At 41.9% G+C, this 22,602-nt stretch overlaps 2 protein-coding genes across 9 annotated transcripts in view; one reads left to right on the top strand and one right to left on the bottom strand.

Annotated features, from left to right (window-relative positions):
* The window catches only part of zcchc14 (zinc finger, CCHC domain containing 14), a 48,941-nt gene extending 38,840 nt beyond the window's left edge, over nt 1-10,101 (top strand). For all 8 annotated transcript variants that reach the window (XM_061821425.1, XM_061821423.1, XM_061821424.1 and 5 more), the window contains 2 exons: nt 1,416-2,645; nt 7,424-10,101. In XM_061821425.1, the coding sequence (XP_061677409.1) occupies nt 1,416-2,645; nt 7,424-7,479 (1,286 nt within the window). In that variant the 3' untranslated portion in view covers nt 7,480-10,101. The remainder of the gene's footprint in view (nt 1-1,415; nt 2,646-7,423) is intronic.
* Nucleotides 10,102-10,250: 149 nt separating this feature from the next.
* map1lc3b (microtubule-associated protein 1 light chain 3 beta) lies at nt 10,251-21,446 on the bottom strand. The gene is made up of 4 exons (XM_061821428.1): nt 21,094-21,446; nt 16,862-16,917; nt 11,398-11,504; nt 10,251-11,298 (listed from the first exon to the last, which is right to left on the bottom strand). Exons 1-4 carry the CDS (start codon nt 21,131-21,133, stop codon nt 11,121-11,123), a joined length of 381 nt encoding a protein of 126 aa, XP_061677412.1. The 5' UTR covers nt 21,134-21,446; the 3' UTR covers nt 10,251-11,120.
* Between the last annotated feature and the right edge of the window lie 1,156 nt (nt 21,447-22,602).

Below are 22,602 nucleotides of genomic sequence, written 5' to 3'. Positions count from 1 at the left end.
TCCAGGTGCACTGGTTTCCTCCCATATCCCAAAAAACTTGCATTATTTCTGTTTGGATACTCTAAATTGCCCCTAGGTGTGATTGTGGGTGCAACTCACATCTGTCTCTTTGTGCCCTATGATTGTTGGCAACCAGTTCAGGGTATACCCCACCTTCTGCCCTAAGATAGCTGGAATAGGCTCCAGCACTCCCACGACCGATGTGAGGATAAGCGGTTAAGAAAATCGATGGCTGGATTTCACAAACTTAGATTATTTAATGTAACCCAAAAAAATGTTGACCCTGTGAAAGGTGTATTAAAGTAATATACCCTCAATACTTTGTTGGGCCTCCTTTTGCATTAATTCCAGCATCAAGTAAGGGTGAGGCGATCCATGGCCTTTAATTGTCTGCATTTCTAAGGTTTCTGTTTCCTCATCTTCCTTTTGACAATACTATACCCTATAAATTTTCAATGGAGTATTGTCAAAAAGTTGGTCAGCAGCGGGAATCCTGAAGTGCTAAAATTTCCTGGTAGAAAGCTTCATTGACTGTGGACTTTTTAAAAGACAATGGACCCATACCAGCAAATGACACGGCTCCCCAAATCATTACAGAGTCACAATGGACTTTAAGCAGCTTGACTTTTGTTTTTCTCGAGTTTTCTCCTGATTTTCAAATGACAAATGAAAAAAAGGAAAAAAGAAAAATATAACTTTCATGTGAAGAGAGCAGTTCGGACTACTGGGCGACCGACCATTACTGTTTCTCCTCAGCCCAGCACAGACACTTCTGATGTTGTTTCTCTTTCAGGAGTGGTTAAGCTTGACACATGGAAGTCGACAGCTGACTCCCATGTCATGTTAGACATCTGTATGTGGTGATTTTTAATGCACTGACATCAGCCTCAGTCCATTCCTTATGAAGCTCCGCCAGATTTCTAAATCGCCATTGGTTGACTATCCCCCCAAGGCGTCCTTGTCACTTGTGCACCTTTTCCGCCCACATTTCCCCCTCCCTCTTGTTATGATACTTGTACTTTGATAGATTGCTCTCTTCTTTTACAATTTCTTTTCGAGATCTATTTTTTCCTGATTGAGAGTCTTTTGGTATTGTAAATATTTGGCACCTACCTATATTAAATGTATTTGGTGATTATCCTTGCTTTTAGTGCAATTGAGGCAAACCAAAGCATTTGACTCTTCCCAACTACATTATAGTTCAAAGAACAACATAATCTCAACTATGCGTTGTTCAACTACAACCACAAAGACCGCCACAAAGCATGCAAACAGAACTTCTGAATATTCATAGAGCGTTTCCATCCCATGAAATGATTAGTAATCTTCTGTATTTTATGCATTTCATGAATTCTCTCCCCCCACGCCACATAGTTGCTTCATGTGTAAAACTCGTCACTGTGTCTGTATTTCAGGTGTGTCAGGTCCAGATGCAATGGGACGTGGTCAAGAAAAGGAACGCTCATGCATTTTTATCCTGAATTCCAGCTGTCCCCCAGGTCCCAGTCGCCCCACAGCCCAGGTCCTTCCCGTCCAGACGGATACTCCAGCTCCCGTCCATCCGTCCTGCTCCTCCCACCTTCCCTACACGTTCTCTCACTTCCACCCACAAGGAGGTTACCCTCAAAGCCTGCTCTCCCCAGTTTCAAACCAGACACGTATACTGTCTTCGCCCCGAAAGCCGAGGCCACCCCCCCTGTGTTTGGAGGACAGGACTAAGGTGCCTGCTTCAGGCCTTCCCAGTACCAGTGCAGGCTTCAGTCCAGGGCTGGGCGTAGGCATGGGCATGAGGCTTGAGAACCTGCTCCCCAGGTTCAGACTAAAAGTGGACAACTCGTCCTCCCTCTATGACTCTGAAGGCTGTCTTGGTGTTACAGGGACTGCGGTTGGTCTTATGGTTGAGACCAGTTGTGCTCTGACCTCCACCTCCAACAGCCTCCACCATGTGTCCCAACCTCCTCTCCATTTTCACCTCTCATCTTCTTCATCCTCATCTCCATCCATATACTACTCCCACCCACCTACGTCATCTTATTCTACTTTTGCCAGCTCCTGTTCCTCTACAAAGTCCCTCTCAGAATCTAATAGTTCCAGTGGTGGAAGTGGCTTTGTCTCCATAGCAACCGCAAGCACCGTCCCTATTGCCACTGTTCCGGGCAACATATACTTCCCTCATCAATCTACTCCAGGCCCCGCCTCCTCTTCCGGAACTTCATTGGATCAAAATCAAGGCCACGCCCACTCCATGTGCGTCTGTAGCTCGTGTGGATGTCGTGGTAACTGTGGGGCTTATGGTACTTTGCCCGGATACAGTCCTGCATCCAACTACCTGCAGCCATTCTCATCCAGCTCCGTCTTCACTCTGGGCCCTCTGCTGCATCTTACCCCCGTCATGGCCTCATCCAGTGCCACAGGCACCGGTACCTTGCCCTTTTCCTACCAGATGATGGCACCACCTCCCCTCTACTCCCAGAGTGCTGTGTCGCATGACCAGCAAAAGGGCTCCAGTTTCTACCAGCCCCTTGGCCTTGCAGGAAACGGGGTCCAGAAGCGATTAGGGGGAAACCTTTCTTGCTACAATTGCGGTAGCCACGGACACAGAGCAGAGGACTGCAAACAACCATCCATGGAGTCATCTCAGCAAGGTGAGTGAACTAATAAATTTCAATGCCACCACAACAACAGCAGTACATTATACACATTTGGCAAAAAGCAGAGTGGGCAAAAATACTCATACTCTGCACCTAAAGGGCCAATATCAAAATCAATTTTTTTTGGTTACTGTTTTAATTGCATAGCATGGGTCAAAACGAGTCCATGACATGGTTTAAGTTTGACATCCATGGGATATGTTGATTGAATGCAAAAGGTAATAAACAGCATGAGGCTTGAAAAATGATGGGATTAGATTTGTGTGATGCAGATAGTATTTATTCAACGACCTGCCTCCTTCATGACCTGTGCTCATCCATTCAACTCAGTTGAACAGCAGCGTAGCTTTTCCCTGGTGTTAAAGATGACATGTTTCCAAACCAACTTTTCGTACTGTTTGGAATGCAATATTGTCCCTGTGATGTCTGAGTAAACATGAAATATGATGAATTAAAATCCTCCATGCTTTCCTGAGTTCAAGATATTTTCCTGCCAAGAGTCCTGAAATCAGCTCATTAAAATTGCACAAGCTTATCTTTTTTTTTTCCCTGTCCTGTTCAGCTGTACGACCTTGCAGAATGTATGTATCTGTATGCCTTTTGTGCTGTCCTGTGGAATAGGGTAATTTGAAATACTCCCTTGGTTTACTTTTTTTAAATTTAATTATTCTCTTTTATTGTAAATGCGGCTGGAGAGAAAATTGTTTTAGGGGACAGAGGGGCAGCATGGACAAGGGGACGAGGGGTGAACAATAGTGAGACAGTCTAGAATATTTGAACACAAGTAACACTACAATAGTTATTAGTAGATTGTGTGTTATGTGTGTGTGTGGGTGGGGAGGGGGCACCTGGTGAGTACACGCTATAAGTAACCATTGGAATAAGTGAGAACAGAAAAGGGCTGGAAAGGACCTGGAAAATTGAGCAGAGCAGTGCTACTGGATTATTTTTTAAAGTTTCTAGACCCCTGTAAGAACACAAGTTTATATATTAGTATAACCGGTGTTGTATGAACACCATACCACATGCATGTTAGTCAAGTGGTGTGCGGAGGTGCTGATCCGTCTTATTGAAAGGGTGAGCCCCCCACCCCCAGCCACACACACACACACACACACACACACACACACACACTGATGACCACAAGTAGGGGACCGAGTAAGCAGGCCAACCAGGGGGATGCCACCGACCATCCAGGACCACGGGAGGTCCTGAGCCTGACTGAGGCACCACAACCAGTCCAAAGAGGAGCAGGGCACAGTGCACTGGACCACCCATCCACCACCAATCTCCCACCCAGCGAGCTCCACTGACACCAGGAGCCAGCACAGGAGCAAGCCGCTACCCAAAAAAATAAACGAAAGCGCGTCATAGCCCGCCAGTCATTAGTAAGGTTGGGGATTACTAAAGTTTATATACAGTACATCACTAAGGGAAGATCTCCGCTGCTAAGCCAACGCACAAGTTGGTCTTCTATACTGAGGCAACCGATCAGAACAAAGGGGGGCAGTAAAGATAGTGTGTGTTCTCCTCGATTACGTGTTGTTTCATACTCTGTTTTTGTGGTTTATATGCATCTTTTTTAAATGCGAGACATGTCTGGACTGCAAGCAGATGAGTCTCGTACCCACGCTCTTTTACTAGGAAGCCACGCTGTTGTAAGAATGTGGTTTGGTATTGGCTTGCTGAAATTAGCAAGGGCATCCTTGAAAAACACGTTGCTTGTGTGACTGGTGATCTTCTGCGTTGTGTCAATTTGAATAAAGGTGTGACACCGGGACCTTTGGGGAGATGATCTCCTTTTTTTCCTGTCAGAATAAACAGCAAAACATCCGTATAAATTCAAGAAAACACAGACGATGACAGGGAAGTCACTTCGGGTTGTCACTGTAACTCTGCTGACATAGACCCACTCTGTGACAGAAAAAGATACAACATTGAGACTAAAGATGTATATTAAGCAAAGAAACATTCTTCATGTTCAGGATTACCAACTGATTAAACCATGATCACCCACCTCTCCTATAGGAAGACTGTACAAAAGGGAAGAGGAAAACATTTAAAGTTGGGGAGGGTAAACAGAAGATGAAACAGATTACAGAGGAGGAGCACCAAGCTTCCACTTAACACTGGATCGGGATGCATTTTCGTGTCAGGCAGTGACTGATTTTGTGTCATTATTTGTGAATTTCATTCAACACACAGATTGACCCTGTTATGATTGAATTGTGGAATATGTTTCTCCAAAACCTGTATGTACCTTTCAGCATTATTAGTGGGTTCACAGATGTGTAACTTACCCATGCCATTGGCACTAACACAGCCTCATACCATCAAAGATGCTGGCTTTTGAAATTTGGATCCATAACAGTCTGGATGGTTCTTTTCCTCTTCTGGAAGACACAACGTCCCCAATTTCCCAAAACAATTTCAAATGTGGACTTGTTACACCACAGAAAACCTTTCCACTTTGCGTTTGTCCATCTTAGATGAGCTTTGGCCCAGGGAAGCCGGCGACATTCTGGGTGTAGAGTTTCAGTTTGTACTCACGGATGTCACACCGAACTGCATTTACTGACATTGATTTCCTGAAGTGTTCCTGATCCCATGTGGTGCTATTCTTTACGCACTGTTGACAGTTTTGATGCGGTGCCGCCTGAGGGATCGAAGGTCGCAGCATTCAATGTTAGTTTTTAGCCTGGCCGCTTACATACGTTGATTGCTCCAGATTCTCTGAAACTTTTGAAGACGATTTGAACAGTAGATGATGAAATCTCTCAATTCCTTGCAATTGCACATTGAGGAACTTTTGACTATTTTCTCACGCACTTGTTCACAAAGAGGTAAACCTCGACCCATCATTTCTTGTGAATGACAGCAATTGAGGGAAGCTCCTTTTAACCCTTACGATGGCACCCAACTGTTCCCAATGGATAGATCCGAGCAGAGCGCCTAAGCCACACCTTCGTACAGTAGATACGGTCATGCACCCCAAGCTACCGATCAAAATGGCTGAAGCATTTTATGAGCGATTCATTAGAGCGAATTCCCGATCGTATTTCTGTTTCCTTTCTGCTCATGGTATCAGAAATATCGACAAAGAGGGTACAGAAAGGCCTGAATTACTTTCAACAGGGATATATTGATAATGTCAAGGTTTCACAAAGGTTAACGCCAGATAAAGTTTCTGCAATGTGTTGGCCGTCCAGGCGAAAAAATCAACCACCTCATAAACTAATGTTAGACATCGAATGCGATAAGATTTCTGATGCCTGTTGTTCATGCAAAGCAGGGTAAGTTTGCATTTTTACGCTACATAAACATGTCGATGCAAAATTATATCTACATTCATAGTGGATAATTAATTTACGTAATTTATGGCAGTATCTGTATCCTTTATCGGTCTGAACGTACGTACTGTACACGTAAACGTAGGCTCAAAATATTTGTATTCACGTGATGTGTCTAATCATGGATAAGAAGGCTTGAGAGCAGAGCCGAGGTGCGGCTGGAAGCTTTGAGTTGCGCCCAGCTCAGGTAGAGCTTCCTCCTTCCTTTATAGCTGTTACGCCAACTAATTGAATACCTTACCTTGGAACAGACGGCTTTGTGCTGATTTATCTTCAGCTGGTCGTGAGGTTGGCCAAAATCCTTAATCCACCATTTGCATCTACAGTATCTAAATAATAAAAAGTTAATCTTGATTGTTTTTTACAAATAATCATTATCAGTTGGAACATGAATTAACCCTCGGGAACCCAAGACATCCAAGTCCTCTTTTAAAATTTTATGTACTAACTATATTAATCAATAAGCATCAAAGCATCACAAAAACATCCCATTTGGCAAAATTTAAAAAATTAACTTCCGGTTTGGATAATGGGTCACATATGATGACCCAGTGGGCCTTAACTACCAAAAAACTGCATTTAATGCAGACACATGTGAGACGTTGGGCTTTAAGGGTAAAAAGAGTAACTGTGGTGCGTTGTGTTTATACAGTGGGCCCTTCATTACACTCGGTCATACGTGACCCCATGGTTTCTCTCGGGTTAACAATACATCAATTGGGGTTGGACATAATTTTGTAATAGGAAATGTTACACAAGGCTTGACCAAGTGAAATTACTCAAACTGAAAAAAAAAAAAGTCAGCAACATCAGATATTTATTATGCACCAATGGGTTCCATAATGGGCAGCATGGTGGAGGAGCTGGTTAGAGCATTGGCCTCACAGTTCTGAGAACCAGGGTTCAAATCTCAGCCCTGCCTGTGTGGAGTTTTGCATGCTCTCCCTAACCTAACCCTGCATGGGGTTTCTCCAGGCACATCCCAAAAACATGCAACATTGGTTGGAGACTCTTAAATTTCCCTTGGGTGTGATTGTGAGTATGACTTTTTTCTGTCTCCATGTGCCCTGTGATTGGTTGGCACACAGTTCAGGGTTTACCCTGCCTGCCACCCGATGACAGCTGGAATTGGCTCCGGCACTCCCACGACCCTTGTGAGGATAAGTAGTTCAGAAAATGAACAGATGGATGCATTTACTGTATCTTGATCTTAATTTTGTATGCCGCTGCCTTTTAAGCAGGGGTGTGTTGACTTTCTATATCCAAACACATCCCTTCATCTCCTTTAATTTGTTTTAGTGACAACGTTGGTTGTGTCACCAGAAATAAATGCATAAATATATCATCACCAGTAGTTTATTTCACATCTCAACTGTAATGTCAAGATTTGTGATCAATTGTTTGTGTTGTTTTTCTTCACAGGCACTTTTCGATTGAAGTACACTCCGCACTCTGACCATAAGGACTCCGGGGACTGACCAGCCTGCAGGGAATTTGGAAAAACTCAAATATTTTCCTCTGCCACCGTTCAGACCTCTTCACCACCAGTCTGTTCAACTTGAGCTAGTGTTTTAACCAAATGGGTTGACTTTTCTTAAATCTCTGTATTGCAATTATGCCACAAAAAGTGGACAACATCTGAGTGAGAAAGTGAAAATTAATCAGGTCGACTTGTCTCAAAGACAAATGAGCATTGAAATCTCTGGATGCTGGAAGTGGGTCTGCACAGCAGAAGAATAAAACATCAGGGGCCTCATTTACAATAGTTGCATACGCACTAAAATGTGCTTTATTTTCACAGCAAAGTTCAAATCTATCAAGAGTGAAATGAGCGACGCCTCACTCATGTCGCATTTATAGACCATTGAACCACAGGTATCAAACTCAAGGCCCGGGCCACATCCAGTCTGCTGCATCACTTTATCTGGTTCCTGAAAGCCAATAATTTGTCAACTTTATGTGTGTTTTTGATGTGTTTTGTTACTAAGCCATTTTTACCCCCTTTCAACCATAGTTGAACAAATATTATCCTTGACATCTGCTATCCATCATTTTCTTGCATATACATAGTAATGTGATCAGGTGCCGAAAAATTTATACGCGCCTCTTGAGGGAAATCGTCCCAACAATGTCACCTGTGGCAAAAATGAATGACGCCCCAACCATAGAACAACTACACAGTAACTCGTGTCTCTCCTGCTTAATGCTCAAGTTAGGCCAATTTAAAAAAAAAAAAAAATCCAACTTTAAGAAATAGTACTTTTCTGTACATTTTGTAGTTTAAGGGATATTTTTCCTGTCGTAAGATTTGTTTTCTGTTTGCTTTGCATCCTTATTTGACGTCTTAATTCCTGACAGGCTCAAATGGTCAATAAGATTTTTGTTTTGTTTGTTTTAATGATCACACAGTACAGTACAATTCTAGATTTTCTCGCATGGGTTGGTGGGGAATACACATTTTACAATTAAATTGTATAGTGTTGGTCACGATAGAACAAATCCGGAACAGCACATTCCTGTAAGCTCGTTTTCCGTGTAGGGCAACCTGTCCGGAACATAAACCTTTAATAATACTGCATTGTACTGGACCTGTGAGGTTTTGTTTTTTTTTTCTTACGTTTGCCTTTTTGTGATCCTAATGAAACCTGTGTGCAAGGAATTTATATCTCTTCTCCGACAAGTGCAAATTTGTCACATCTGCTTCGCTATTTTGATAATTGTATTGTTGATGAGTAATAATTGTATAATTGACACAAAAAAGCTCAGGATTGTTTCTGGGGGAAAAAAAGGAAATAGTGTATGTCTGTGGGCAGGACCCAGAGAATTATTAACATGAGGGCAACTTGATCTAGTGTCTTGACCCCTGGAGGGCACGGCGCAAATATGTGCCATCTTTATTTAAAATGACAGTTGCTGAACAGTTTTTCACATTGTAAAAATTGTGAGTCAGTGAACTTTTTTGTATATTGTCGAAAGGATGGTCACATTTGAAGGTCTACACATCTTTGTTTGGTTGTTGCCTTAAAGTCAGCTGGATGTGTTAACTTTCCAGGATCACAAGACAACCTGGGCATGCATCCTGCTTCCTCTTTTGTAAGAAGTGCCTTTCTTTGCCAGTATTATGCATAACAAACAGCAACAATAAAAATTGACGATTGTAGGGAACGTTTCACTTTTATTGTCCCATCCCTCCACTTTTGGCCAAACTTGGGAAAAGTTTAAAAAAAAAAAAAGTAAACCCTAACCCTGTTTCCATTTGTAAAAGAAGACCATGTTTTTCTGCAGTTTCATTTAAAATAATTCAACATTTTACGATGGTATTTAGTTTCAGCTAATTAGACACCCCCCCCCGAATATAAAGGACGTGATTTTTTTGGTGTTTACTGTCAAAACTTTTTGGAGGATTACAGTTGGGTCCATCAAATTATTTAATTTGTTGAACAGAATACAATATTGCACAAGTGGCAGATAATTTGATGATGGTACACAGCATTCAACCAAGCACGGCGCCTTCAGAGCACATTTGCGGTCTTCTCGACTTAAACATGGAGAGCAAAAGATACAATTACGCAAATATCTTTTTTAACACTTTATTGTTAACAAAATACCAACATAAAGACATATATGGCTATTGCTCTGTGTGAAGGTGTGCGAGACACGAGAGGGTCTGGAAGACACACTAACAACCCCCCCAGCAACACACACGCAGTGGCTTTGATTTGTCTAATATTGCACAACCAGAAAACATTTAGGAGAAAGACGTTATACAAATGGAAAAAAAAGTGTTAAATTAACAAATCCAAATAATAAAACACTGCAATAAAAAAGCAGTTCAACCTCAACAGACATAAAAAGGATGAAGGTCAAGAATGCAACCCACAGCAGCCAAGGTGAGGCTTCCTGCTGACAGCACCAGGAAATCATCCTGACGGTCCAAAAACAACAAACCGATGCAGCTACTCACTTCAGGGACCTGTATTCACCTTTCTTTGCAATACTAAAACATTACTTGTGACTGAAAAAGGAAACAAACCCACCCCTCATGTTTTTCAACCAGGCTCCAATGTAGTGTCCAAAAAACAACTTGGTCATTTTCTAAACTGAATCACTCCATATTGTTGGGACTGTATGCATTCACGTCAGTTCTTGCAGCTGAGCAAGTTCCGCAGATAAACTGAAGGGGGGGATCACACTTAGTACACATTTATAATAAAGTTTACAATAGTGGACAGCCTCTTTTTTTGTGGTGGTGGTGGTGGTGGTGGTGGGGGGGGGAGAGGGGGTATTCAGACCCAAGGATGCAACTAACACACAACATTGAGGCGCATCACGATGCCATTACTGTGACAGACAAGTTGCCAATGACCGAGTAGACACGTGCTTTATGTCCATTTCCCAAGCTGCTTATCCTCACAAGGGGTCACAGGAGTGCCAGAGCCTATCTCGACTAACCGACTACACTCCCTGAACTTTGCTTTATGCTGGATTTTTACTCTGAATGTGACATTATTTACAACATGATGGCAAAGCTTAAGTGTACGGCTCTATGCAATCAAACATCTTTTTGCAACCGGTGTGGAGTCAAGTCATCCCTTGATGCTGCTTTAAGGCACGCCTGGATCGGACCTGGAGGCGAGATCCACCTCTTCTATGGAGTCCACTTGAGCAATTCCTCAATGATTGTTATTGATTCTCCACCTCTCTCGCACTTGTCTCCATAAAGCTTCAAAATCAATGTTAGCTTTTGTTCAGTTTCTAACGGTGGAGCCATAGTGCTTTTATGTAAAATTGCGAGCTGAAATGTACAGAAAGATGATTAGAAGAAAGTCTAAGAGTCGTCGAGCCACAAGACAGAAATAACTTCTACATTGCTTTGAGAGCTGGCAGGGATGAGACAAAGAATAAAGATGGCCCATAAAAGACGGGTGTGGGGCTGACTGTGGTGCAGTCAGAACCCACAAAACAGAAAAACCTCTACTTGGCTTTTCCGTTTAGTGAATCGCGTTTAAGCGGCTATAAGACAGCGAGCGCTATTACGGGAAAGAACACGGTAAAGAGCAAACAAAACTACATTTGTTCAATGGCTGGCCAAGGGGAATCAGTGAGGATGGATGATGGATCACTGGGGTGTCGGGCCAGCGCCAAAGGTCTCCTGGGAGGCGTACACCATGTAGAGAAAGCCATCTTGGTCACGCTCCCGCTCATACACCTCCGAGATAGCAGCTGACACTGACACCATGCTGTGGCCGTTGACCAGAAGGAAGAAAGCCTGGTTGGAATTGAGCTGGAGGCGCCTTCTGGTCATGGGAACACAGGATGGGAGCCGTTGTTAGTCAAGAGAAGATAAAGCACAGGGGACACACAAGGAGAGAGGGGAGGGGGTCCTACGGGCCTACCTTATGATCTTGATGAGTTCACTCATATTGACGTGGTCTGGCACTAAGAACTTGGTCTTGTCCAGGATGGGGAGCTGTTTTTCTCCTTTGTACCTCTCAATAATCACCTAGCAGGCACATGCACACAATACTGAACAACACAATGAATGCTGTAATCTACCCAATAAGAGCTGTGGTTAATACAGGGGCTTTTTTCTTTATGGTGGGCCCAAATATGACTGTTTCAAGGAAGGTAATGAACTGTGACAGTGCCACTTGGCGTGGGCTTAGCCAATCGATTTCAAATGAGACCAGTTCGGGGCGCGCCAGCACCCCCACGACCCTAGTGACAATAAGTGATAGGGAAAACAGATTTCCCGTATCGTTACTGATGACTAGGTAGTTTGAATTGGGCCCACATCGTAAACGTTTATTGGCTGTCCCGGAGACCTGGTTTGAAAAGCTGAAAATTAAACTCAACTAAAAGCACTGTTACGTCTGAATATGACTCAAGTAAAAAAGTAGTCTTCCAAATAATTAAGTTGGGGAAAAAATAAATAAATAAACCAATCCATCTTCTGAGCTGGTTATCCTCACAAGGGTCATGGGAGTGCTGGAGCCTACGGGCAGGAGGTGGGGTACATCCTGAAATGGTTGCCAACCAGTCATAGGGCACGTGAAGACAGACAACAGTTGTACTCACAATCACACCTAAGGGCAATTTAGAGGTGGAGCAACTGGTTAGAGGGTTGACACACTTCTGACCAGACCGGGGTTCAAAACCCGGCCACCGCCTGTGTGGAGTTTGCATGTTCTCCCCCCATGCGAGGGTTTTCTCTGGGCACTCCGGTTTCCTCCCACATCCCAAAAATGTGCATTAAATAGAGAGTAAATTGCCCAGAGGTGTAACTGTGAGTGTGACTGTTGTCTGTCTCTATGTGCCCTGCGATTGCAGGTTTAACGCCATTCAAAAGGCTTAATAAAATGCAGGGAACATGCAGGCTGGCAACCACTTCAGGGTGTACGTCGCCTCCTGCCTGATGACAGCTGGGATAGGTTCCAGCACTCCCACAACTTTCGTGAGGATAAGCGGCATGGAAAATGAATGAAAGTCAAGGAGTATGTTGCATTTAAAACATTCTCAGAAGTACAGTTTATGGAAAATGTTAGCTAAAGCCCGGGTGTCATCCCTATAAACATTGTAAAATAGGTATTGTAATGAAAAATACATAACAGTATTCACTTCAATGTCTATACAAAAAAAAAAAAAGTGAGCAGAGAGCACATCATCCATGCACAAAGTTGCACAATTGAGTGTCCCTCGACATCCAAGTGGTCGCCATTAGTCGCGTCATCTGTCCTTGACGTCATCGTCACTTCCGCCTTTGAAAACGCGCAGTGCCTGCTACTATGGAAGCCAAACAACAGAGATATTCACATTTTTCCGACGCCCCTTCTGACACCGAAGCTCTTTTCGAAAAGGACACTTCCACACAACCGAGTGAAGTTACCGGGGCAATATTACACTATTGTTTGGAGCCCTCAGGGCAATATTACACTATTGTTTCGACCCATATTCAGATGATATCCGATCACGGCCAAACCGCATCCTCGTCCAATCCACTTCTGCGGAGATGAGCCATCGCGGCTCATCGCAGCCAGCCGATGTGGCTTATGACGGAGCAGAGCGGTGCTGCTTGTCACAGTCGAGCCAGGGCGCTTTCTGCGCGCACGCGATTGAGTAATGCATTCTCGGCTGGGTTCTTCAGAGCCGCCTCCGTTGCAAAGCCTGACGTGCAGCCTTCGCAGAAGCTGTGACCGCCGAACGCGGCGCCTCAGCCTGGTGGCTGAGTTTCTTCGCTCGAGGTGGAATATAAGGAGGAGGTGGAGCCGAGCTATGTTGCTTTTAGGGGTATGTTTAAAGTCGCTGCAGTACTCGAACACTATCAAGACATTGTTGGCTGGGCGACGTGCACATAGACACATTTCATACGCGGATCTTTTCCTACGTTATGAGAGAGACCGATTACGTGGTCCGCCCCAAACTATTATTTTTTTTTTTTTGGAGCTGTATACACACCTACTTGTTATTTGGAACCCACAAAGCTCTCGTCCTCTGCACCCATGCAATTTATTTTTCACAACGAACAGGATTTCTTTCAAACTATGAAGGGTAATTGCATTCTCCTGAGTGTTCAAGCAATGTCCAGCAATGCAATGAGCCGGCATTTTGGCTAACACGAAGGAACGATGAGCTACTTTCCCGGAGGTAAAACTAATGGAAACAAACGAGTCCACGAGGGGGCGCCGCTGTCCTGTACGTCACTTCCTGCTTCTTCTCAAAAACAAATCCCACGAGAGGATTTTCATGGCGGGAGTTACAAAAAGCTGTATACGTCAAAATCATGTTTTGTGGGGAAAAAACACATTGGACCATATTGGCTGTGGGTTTTTCATTAATAATATACCAAAAATCATCCATTTGACGACACTTGACCTTTAAATATAGCGCCTTATTACCTACTTCAACTTCCCAGGGATAGGGTATGTGTGGCTGAAGGTTTTGCCACGAGTGTTTATGTTGTGGCTAGCTCCACCCGGTTGTGGCTCTGAGATTGTAATACTGCCTACCCACTTTGGCTAAGAGAGTTCATGACCCAGTGCCAACCTTGGTAGTTGTACCATTACAAAGAGTTGAGCAGCATATATGGAATTAGTTCCAAAGCCGAATGCCACCGCAACGACGTGGGAACATTTTGCAATCAAGCCAGATGAACCCGACCCCTTCACCAACACCAACGGGAGCCGGTCCAAAGCGCAACCCTCAAAAGTGACGAAATCCATTTAAAACAAAGGCATCCCACCTAATTTCTTCACGAGGGACATTTCCTGTCAGTGAGCAATCAACAAAACATTTGGCAAGCAATGCAAATATAAATGTGACAGTCTTTATAGTGCACACACACTTACATGATACACACTATAATCAGTGTTACTCCATTCAACAAGTTGAGAAAGCAGCATTAAAGGGGAATTCCAGTGCTTCGCAAATAAATAAAATAAATAATACATTATGCCCAGCACTGATTTCTCGGATTTATCCTCATCTGATGAAGAAATAGCAGTAACGGTTGATCGGGAAGACGGAGGAATACTTCCATACAGATTTGAACCCGTGACTGTAAATAGTGTTGAATATTCCGATGGTTCTTCGGGTGGAATGATGCTGGAGTCTGACTACACAGAGGGCTACGCGTGGGACGTAAGTGCATTAACAAAGGCCCCCGAAGCTCCGGCGGCGGGCCGTGAGCCAAGCTTCGACGTCGGTGGAGGCCTTTAGCCTTGCTTCGGCCTCCGTGGCTAACAAAGCGGGCAGCGCCGGGTCACGGGCTGAGCTTCCAGGCGGTGGAGGCCATTAGCCTTGGACGCTGGGTAAAGGCTAAAGGCCTCCGCCACCACGGAAGTTCGGCTAAAGGCCTCCGCCCGCCTGAAAGTTCGGCTCGCGGCCCGCCATTTTGCCATGTGAATGTTTTTAAATCCATGTTAAAAATTCCTTTCCTGCATGAAAATTCGTAATTGTGGATAAAAAATTTCTCAAAACACTATTAAATGAGAGAGGATTTAACATCACATTGTCAAAATAGAGTACATATTACATGACCTATTGGATACATTGTTCATGCAAAGCACTGGATTTCCCATTTAAAAGAAATACTGCAGACCTTTGATCGACAAACTGAACGACTCTTGATGTAAAATTGATTGCTTTGATCTACTTGTGTATAATGTTGTTACTTTGCACTTTTTCTTAACCAACTTCAAACTCCTTGGAAGTATATTAACGGTTAAAAAGAAAAAGAAGAGCGGGTAGGGAGGTGTGGGGAGGGAGTGATGAAGAAGGAAGGTCCAAAACATTTTTTTAAGCCAGACATCTGTCGAATCTCACATGGGGATGTCCTTGGATACGACAAACAACGGCTTCCTGCTTTTAGCGTGGTTAGACAACTAAGACAAGTTGCAGCAGTTATTCAACAATAAAAGAATACACGATAAAAAGATACATTAACACTTTACAGGTTATTAGAGTTCTTACATTACCGTAGAGTGATTTTTCCAATTCATAGTCCTTGTTGAGTGGACTGAGCCCGTCAGATTTAAAGTGGAAATGGACAAAGATGAAAAGAATGATGGACGACTTCGTGGAAAATGTTAACCCACCAACACAGAACACTTTAATCTACAAGACTTTTCTGTAAATTACTTATCTTCTGGTATTGTACTTCAAATAAACTACTTCGTGTTGACCAGATTGGTAATCATTTACCAGTTTGCCTTTCCAAAAAAGGCGGCTATTTAAGAAAATAAATAAATACTGTAGATTTAAAAAAATGTGAACCTTTAAAACTACGAATGTGAATTTTGAAGCAGCTAACCTTTGTGCTGGTGCACTCAGGAACAAAAGTGCAAAAAGTTACGTCGTTGGTTCCATGACCGAGGTCGTAATCCAGTTTACGCAAACAGTCCACCTCCCCCCAAAAAATCTTGGAACACAAAGCTCTGGTCTTTAGTTTTTGCTGCATACTGAAGAAATTTGGGTTTTGGATTAATAGATGAATATGACACAAAAGTTGAAAATTCCAGATTTTACTTAGGGGTACTTTTTTACTTCGCTTTACATGATCAGGATTTTTGGGGCCGATCACCGATCAGTGAGTTTTAAAAAACAAAAGATAAGTGAGCCTATCACAAGATGGAGCAATGAGTCTTTTGTTCATTTACTGGATATAACTGAACTTAATTGTTCAAAAATATGTATTTATAATAAATAATGTCTCTGTTCATTTATTTATGCGAGCAAGGCATAGTGACAGAACAAATTGATTGTCTTCACTTAGGTGGCAGTAAGTCCTAACAGCAATTACTACATCTGCATTTCTGATATTTTTGTTAGTGTGCTGTGACATTTTTCCATTATATTACATATATTATTATAATCTATTGGCTCCACAAATGTTGGAATTCTCAGCGCTGTTCACATCATGTATTCAACGGGACAGCAGCATATTTACACACAACCACAAGCAGTAGGTAGCACTAGTTTGCTAGGCTACGTAATGTATTGTCGATTGCTTGCGAGCCGTATCACATTATAAGTAAATGAATATACCTCAACCAAGCCTCACACGAACGTATATCCCTGTATTGAGCATGTGTGACCACCAACTCGTCACCCCCCCTGTTCTTTTTTCTCTTATAATACAGGAATTGGGGAGACAAGGACATCAATCATTGCATCTGTTTATATGCCTAATGAATGCATTCTCAATGAATTTTCATCTTGCAGGAAAAAAAATGAACAAAAATCAATCATAAAAAAATATACTCATGCTAGTTGTTTGCCTGTATCAGACGTGAAAGTTATGTGTCAACACGCTCGGCAGCTCAGGCTGCAAAGGTGAAGGAAGTCTGAAGTCAGAACACTCACAGGTATCTTGTTAGGGTGTTGCTCCCGGATCAGTCGGACATCTTCTACTCTTTGATCTGCGGGACGGAAAAGCAAGTGGTATTTTAGCAGCTGGTAATGAGTAGACATAACACAATAGTTGTTTCACGGCGATTGAAAAAAATAAATGAGATCAGAAATGATTGTGAAAAGGAAGTTCATGCCGTTTATGTGTGCTAGGTCTCCATGATCATGGCATCATTGAGTATATACTAACTTCTTAAAATTATAAATTCCTCAGTTTGTGTAGTTGGGGACTTTTTAAAATGATAATCGCTTTGAGAAATCATAGGTGTGAATTAGTGTTCTGCTGAATAGCATTTCATTATCCACTATATTGCAATTGGGGAAAGTCTAGGCAGACACATTGTGGAAATATGCAGTTAAAGGAAAAGAAGAAGATAGACTTTTTTTTTTTTTTTACCTTGTTTTGGGGTACATGGGTTTATATAGTATAGTTAATGTTGGACAGCGGTACTACAGACAAATCAACTTTACTATTTCCAACATGCAGTACCCTCTGCTAACCCGTACATTCCGAGGGAAAGAGGCAAGCCGAGTGAGAGGAATTTGTGCATGTGTGTGTGTGTGTGTGGGGGGGGTATTCAGAGCAAAGCACAGCAAATTGATTTGTATAACGCATTTCATACACAAGGTAATTCAATGTGCTTTACATGATTAAAAGCATCTTAAAATGGGAAAAAAAATACAAATGAAACTAAAAGGAAAACAGCAGATAGTACAAGAAATACCACTGAAAAGTGGAAATACTCTACAGCATGTGAGAAAATGAATTTTTAACATGGATTTAAAAACATTCACACTTTGAGCTGAAGTTACCTCTGTTAGCAACTTATTTAATTCTTTTGCAGCATAACAGCTAAATGCTACTTCGCCATGTTTGCTTTCTCTGCACTCAACTATTTCACCAGAGTCTGTTGATCTCCGAGTCCCACTGGACTTACGTTCTGTGACGTCCATTACAAAATACAGACGCTACGCAAGATTTGACGGCTCCATTTACCCGACGATGAACAAGGTACACTGAAATATGGCAGATTCTGCTAGATATCCTGCTAGTGACATGGTCATCTGTCTGTTGGCAACTAGCTAGTAGAATTTACTGCTATTATAACAGTAGTAGTCTTGCGCAGGTTATAGACTACTGCAGCTTCTGACAAAGTCAGGAGACGTCACCACTGTATGACTAGAACTCCCTTTACGCACTTTAGTATTCAAGCGTTGGATGTGCTCCTTTAAGGGGTGTGGCCTCGTGGGCTGAACCCCACTTTTTATAGAAATAGCAGTCATAAAAGTACTTAAATTGTGGCGTTGTCAACAGACCACAAAGCTTATGATGCCATTGCGTCCCAGAATGTTGAGCTTTTTTTTTCTTCTCCATGCTGGTTCATCAGGTTTTATGGTTGGATATCGAATTAGCGTCAACAACATAGCATATGAAATTTCAGTTTCTGTTGAACATTATGAAATTATTATTATCATTATTATTAATTATTATTATATTAATTAATTAATTTACATTATTATTATATTAATTAATTAATTTACATTATTATTATATTAATTAATTAATTTACATTATGTTTCATTATCATTGAAACATTATGTGTAATTACCAAGCAGGATATAAACCGAAGAGAACTCTGTGTTAAATGAACAGCTTGAAAGACCAAAACCTAATGAAAGCATAATGGGTTTACCCATAATCCATTTATAGAATAAGCACATTTGAAAGCAGAAATGATGACTCATTTTCTATTTAATGCATACTGATATTGTCTGTCCTTCCAATAAAACACAAGGCCTGCAAAAACAACACCTTTACATGAGCTCCAGTCTCGTGATTTGATTAGTGAGTGAATGGTAACAACAAATTGACGACATTCAGCAGTTTCACTGGCACCCCGTAGCCCGGTTTAAAGCCATCAAAAGGCTTTGAGCACTTTGAACCCCCTACGTCAGTAACACCATCGTTTGGTGGTCCAAATTGACGTTTGTAATTACAATAACATCCTGATTACGTCAAAATCCTTCTGAGTGTATAACCGAGATAGGGTTCATTAAGTTTGTGTGTTTATTGGGAAATTAAAGGGAACCCTTACAGTATTGACATGAAACTCTTAAATACCTCTACTTTTGAAATACGGTGTTGCATATTTATGAGTTATTCTTTCAAAAGTATTTTTTGTTCATGGAAATCTTTTTTGAGTGTGCAAAGCATTCTGGCATTTACGGCGTATAACAGTTGGTTTTTGCAGTCATACAAAGCTGTCCTCTCTTATATTAAACGTTTGAACGTGTATTGTAATGCTTGGATAGTAAACCCGCGCTTCTTCATGACAGTCATCTTCATTTTCATTTCCATTTTGATTGCTGGTTAATTCCAGTCTCTCCGCATGTGTTTGATCACACGGTGTCTCAAATTGAAAAAGGTTGAACAGCGTTCATCGCTGCTACTGTAGCAGATGCTAATAATACCGCCAAAACTCGGTCAAACACCCCTTGGACCTCTCTCCCAGAATGCACCGCGACACAAACAAAGGAGACCAAAATAATGTTTAGTATGAATATATAAAGGTGTCAGTTATTTTAGAAAGTTTGATTTTACTATTACATTGAAATAGAGCATATAAAAGATACAAGACAGTCAGTTCATCCCATCTGTTAATTTAAACACATCCACTGTTGTGACAGTAAACTAAATGTTTAAATCTAATTTTCCAGCTGGAGCTGTGTTTACCCTACTGGGAAATGTGGAACAATGTCCTGTGATAACATCTCAATTAGGTTAGTTCACTGCACAGGAACAGGGAAGCGTTGTTGCTTTTTTTTGTCTCTCATGACACATCTGAATCAGCACTTTTCAGTGGACACTTCAGAGACTGCCAAGAAGGAAGCCCAGGACCGGAGAGCTGCCACGTTTGTCTGAGAAAGGCAGTGTGGGGGCAGGGATGGTTGGTTTCCACTACAACATGTTTGTCGTCATGGAAACTGTGATAGGGATAACTTAATCCTTTTTAAAGAATACTCCACTAAACAATGAAAAGCCTTAATCCAATAAGTCATGTCATATGTACTGTACCTTAAAAATTTTGAGGTTAATCCGATATTATTTAATGGTGACTGCGGCGCAGCACTACTTTTGTATACCTGTAAATGTAACGCATGAACTCACTTCAACACAGCTCCTTGACGCACAGTGGCCACAAAATGGTGGGGAAAAAATGTAACAGCTTCAATTTACTGTTCCACAGTTCCTTGGCACCAAGAAGCCATCAAAGTAATGGTTTTTATTTATGTGGCCAAAGCGCAAAAACAGCGAATCAGTGAGTTTTGGAAGAATCAAAAATCAGCAAAAAGGATTTCATTTGGATTTTGGACACAGCAATAACACTACATGAGTGGTTATTTTGTGCTGGAGTGGGAATAGCACTTGGGTACAGTTGGGACTGTCATCAAGAGGAATGTTCTGATGGTACCGGGCCGACCAAATCGAGCAGGTGAGCGAGCCAATGTCGCTGCTCCAACTCCCTCACGTGTTTGCCTAAGGAAAATCAGAGCCATCAACGTGACTTCCAAACCAAAAGAGCGTTACTGGGACACTTGCAAAGTCCATGAAGCACATTTTCGATGGCAAATGTAAATACATGTCTGGAATCTGTTTAATGTTTTCATCTTGAACGTCCTCGTTAGTCCTTTGACAAATGGACACTGCAACCAGAGGTGACTTGTGCGGGAGTGGGAAATAAAGAGGAAGCCACATGTGAAACTCAAGAGCAAAGAATATCGCGTTATTCTTAGATTTAGTTATAGTACCTCTCGAACTCAGCAAGAGCATAACGTTTGTTTTGGGCGGATACTCCTCGCTGCTCCTGAAACGGTCCCCATCCCCCAATCCTGCAGCTCACTCATGCGGCCTGTTTCGACACCACTTTTTGTTTAGATACAACAACACAGTGGAAGAACGCAGGAATACACGGCCAGACGCCTCTGGACTTGTAAAAATGACTGGCACGTTTTACATAAAGACTGGCAAAACCACTGTTTAGGCCTTCGAGTCAAAGAAAACCCCCAACTACTCCTGCCTGCTTGTGTTTGACGCACACGTACATTCCACTCTGAAGTGCCCAAAATTTTGAAGCAAAACATTTCTTCCGATTGCTGCCACAAGCATAAAAAAAGAAAACACCTACCGAATGTCCTTCTTTGTTTGAAGGATTTCTCTGAAGGCATTCTGCGTCAAAACGGTCGTGCCAGTCGACAACAACGGAAAGAAATGGCGACGTTAGCAAAACAACAAATGGGCCGCCGTTGACGAGCACACGACGCGTGCAGCTGTGTGGTAATGGGAAAGGGGAGCTGTTGACGTTCCGACGTGCTCGCTTCCTTCTTCTATGTTTTGAGAGTGACGACGCGAGTTCCGAAAGGCGAGCAAAACAAAGCCGTCAGCTGACCTGCGACGTCACGCGCCGCCCTCTTGCCTTCAGATCCGCTTCGATGTCGTACGAAAACATGTCAAAATGGCAACTTTCCAAAGCGCGTGTTCCTTTCCTTTGAATGTACCTATGTCACGAACATTAACTGGATTTACAAGTGAGATTTAATGTCACCAACAGGCCACCGTACATTTGCAAACTATCTTGATATCAAAATAGATAAAATTTCACGATGTTATAAAGAGAGAAGTAAAAATCCGATAAGTATTTGGGATTTAATGCCACTTGTACCAAGTTTTTTTTTTTTTTTTGCTCACAAATCAATACGAATCATTTGAAACCCTGTGCCTGAAACGTTGGATTTCTAATTGGCGGGGGGGGGGGGGGGAGATGTCCATACGTATCTTTTTTACTAGTTGAAAAATCATGCTGAAATGTTTAGAAAGCCCTGTCAATTCTTTATTAAATAACGTCAATAAAAATAATTTAAGACATTAAAAAGAGTGACGGCGGTACGTCTCCGTCTACCAATCATTTTGCCTGAAAATTGTAAAAGATCAGTTTGGGTCCACTCTTATAAATGATTTTATGTGAAACAAATGAACTTTTTTTAAAACACATCATGCAAGGGACTCGCTGTGGCGATCGCCTCTTCGAAGACCCTCTGAGAGAAAAAAGATGAAATTCACTTCTTCAGTACAACTTAAGTTACTTTAATTTTGCTTACTAATGCTTACTTATAATTGGAGGGGAGTTGCTAATTGTGCTGGCTAATGCTAATCTCATATTTCATTGTTTATGTTTTCATCCTTTTATGGACTATTCAATAAGAAGATAATCCAAGTTTCTTTTTTGCACTTGATATATATGTCCTGAATAGATATCGTATAGATTTATTTGGTCTTTAATTGTTTTTTAATGTCAGTCTGTCAATCAGCCCGTCTTCATTTACAAGGCACCCCTGCCTTGTAAAGCTCCACTTTGAATATTAAAAGTTCCGACTTTAGCTTGAAAGGTGTGTCAATTGATCCTTTCAAGATATCCAAGTGTATGTGCAAATGTATTTAAATTGAAAACGATTTCTAAATAAGGTGTTTAGGTACATGAGTTGATAGCAAAGCAAAGCAAATGTATTTGTATAGCACATTACATACATGAGGTAACTCAATGTGCTTTAAATGATTGAAGGCATTTGAAAACAGAGATAAAACATTTAAAACGGGATAAAAACAATAAAAATGACAAACAATATTTTTAAAAAAGACA

This window comes from Syngnathoides biaculeatus, chromosome 6, assembly GCF_019802595.1.
Source record: "Syngnathoides biaculeatus isolate LvHL_M chromosome 6, ASM1980259v1, whole genome shotgun sequence".
Taxonomy (NCBI): Eukaryota; Metazoa; Chordata; class Actinopteri; order Syngnathiformes; family Syngnathidae; genus Syngnathoides; species Syngnathoides biaculeatus.
The sequence above is the reverse complement of the archived record's forward strand: the minus strand, read 5'-3'. Positions and strand labels throughout refer to the sequence as shown.

Coding starts and splice junctions, on each gene's coding strand:
- map1lc3b (XM_061821428.1), bottom strand. CDS start 21,133: ATGCCTTCAGAGAAATCCTTCAAACAAAGAAGGACATTCG. Junction 16,918..21,093: donor CAAACAAAGAAGGACATTCG/GTAGGTGTTTTC, acceptor TCCGTCCCGCAG/ATCAAAGAGTAGAAGATGTC. Junction 11,505..16,861: donor AACACCCTAACAAGATACCT/GTGAGTGTTCTG, acceptor TGTGCCTGCTAG/GTGATTATTGAGAGGTACAA.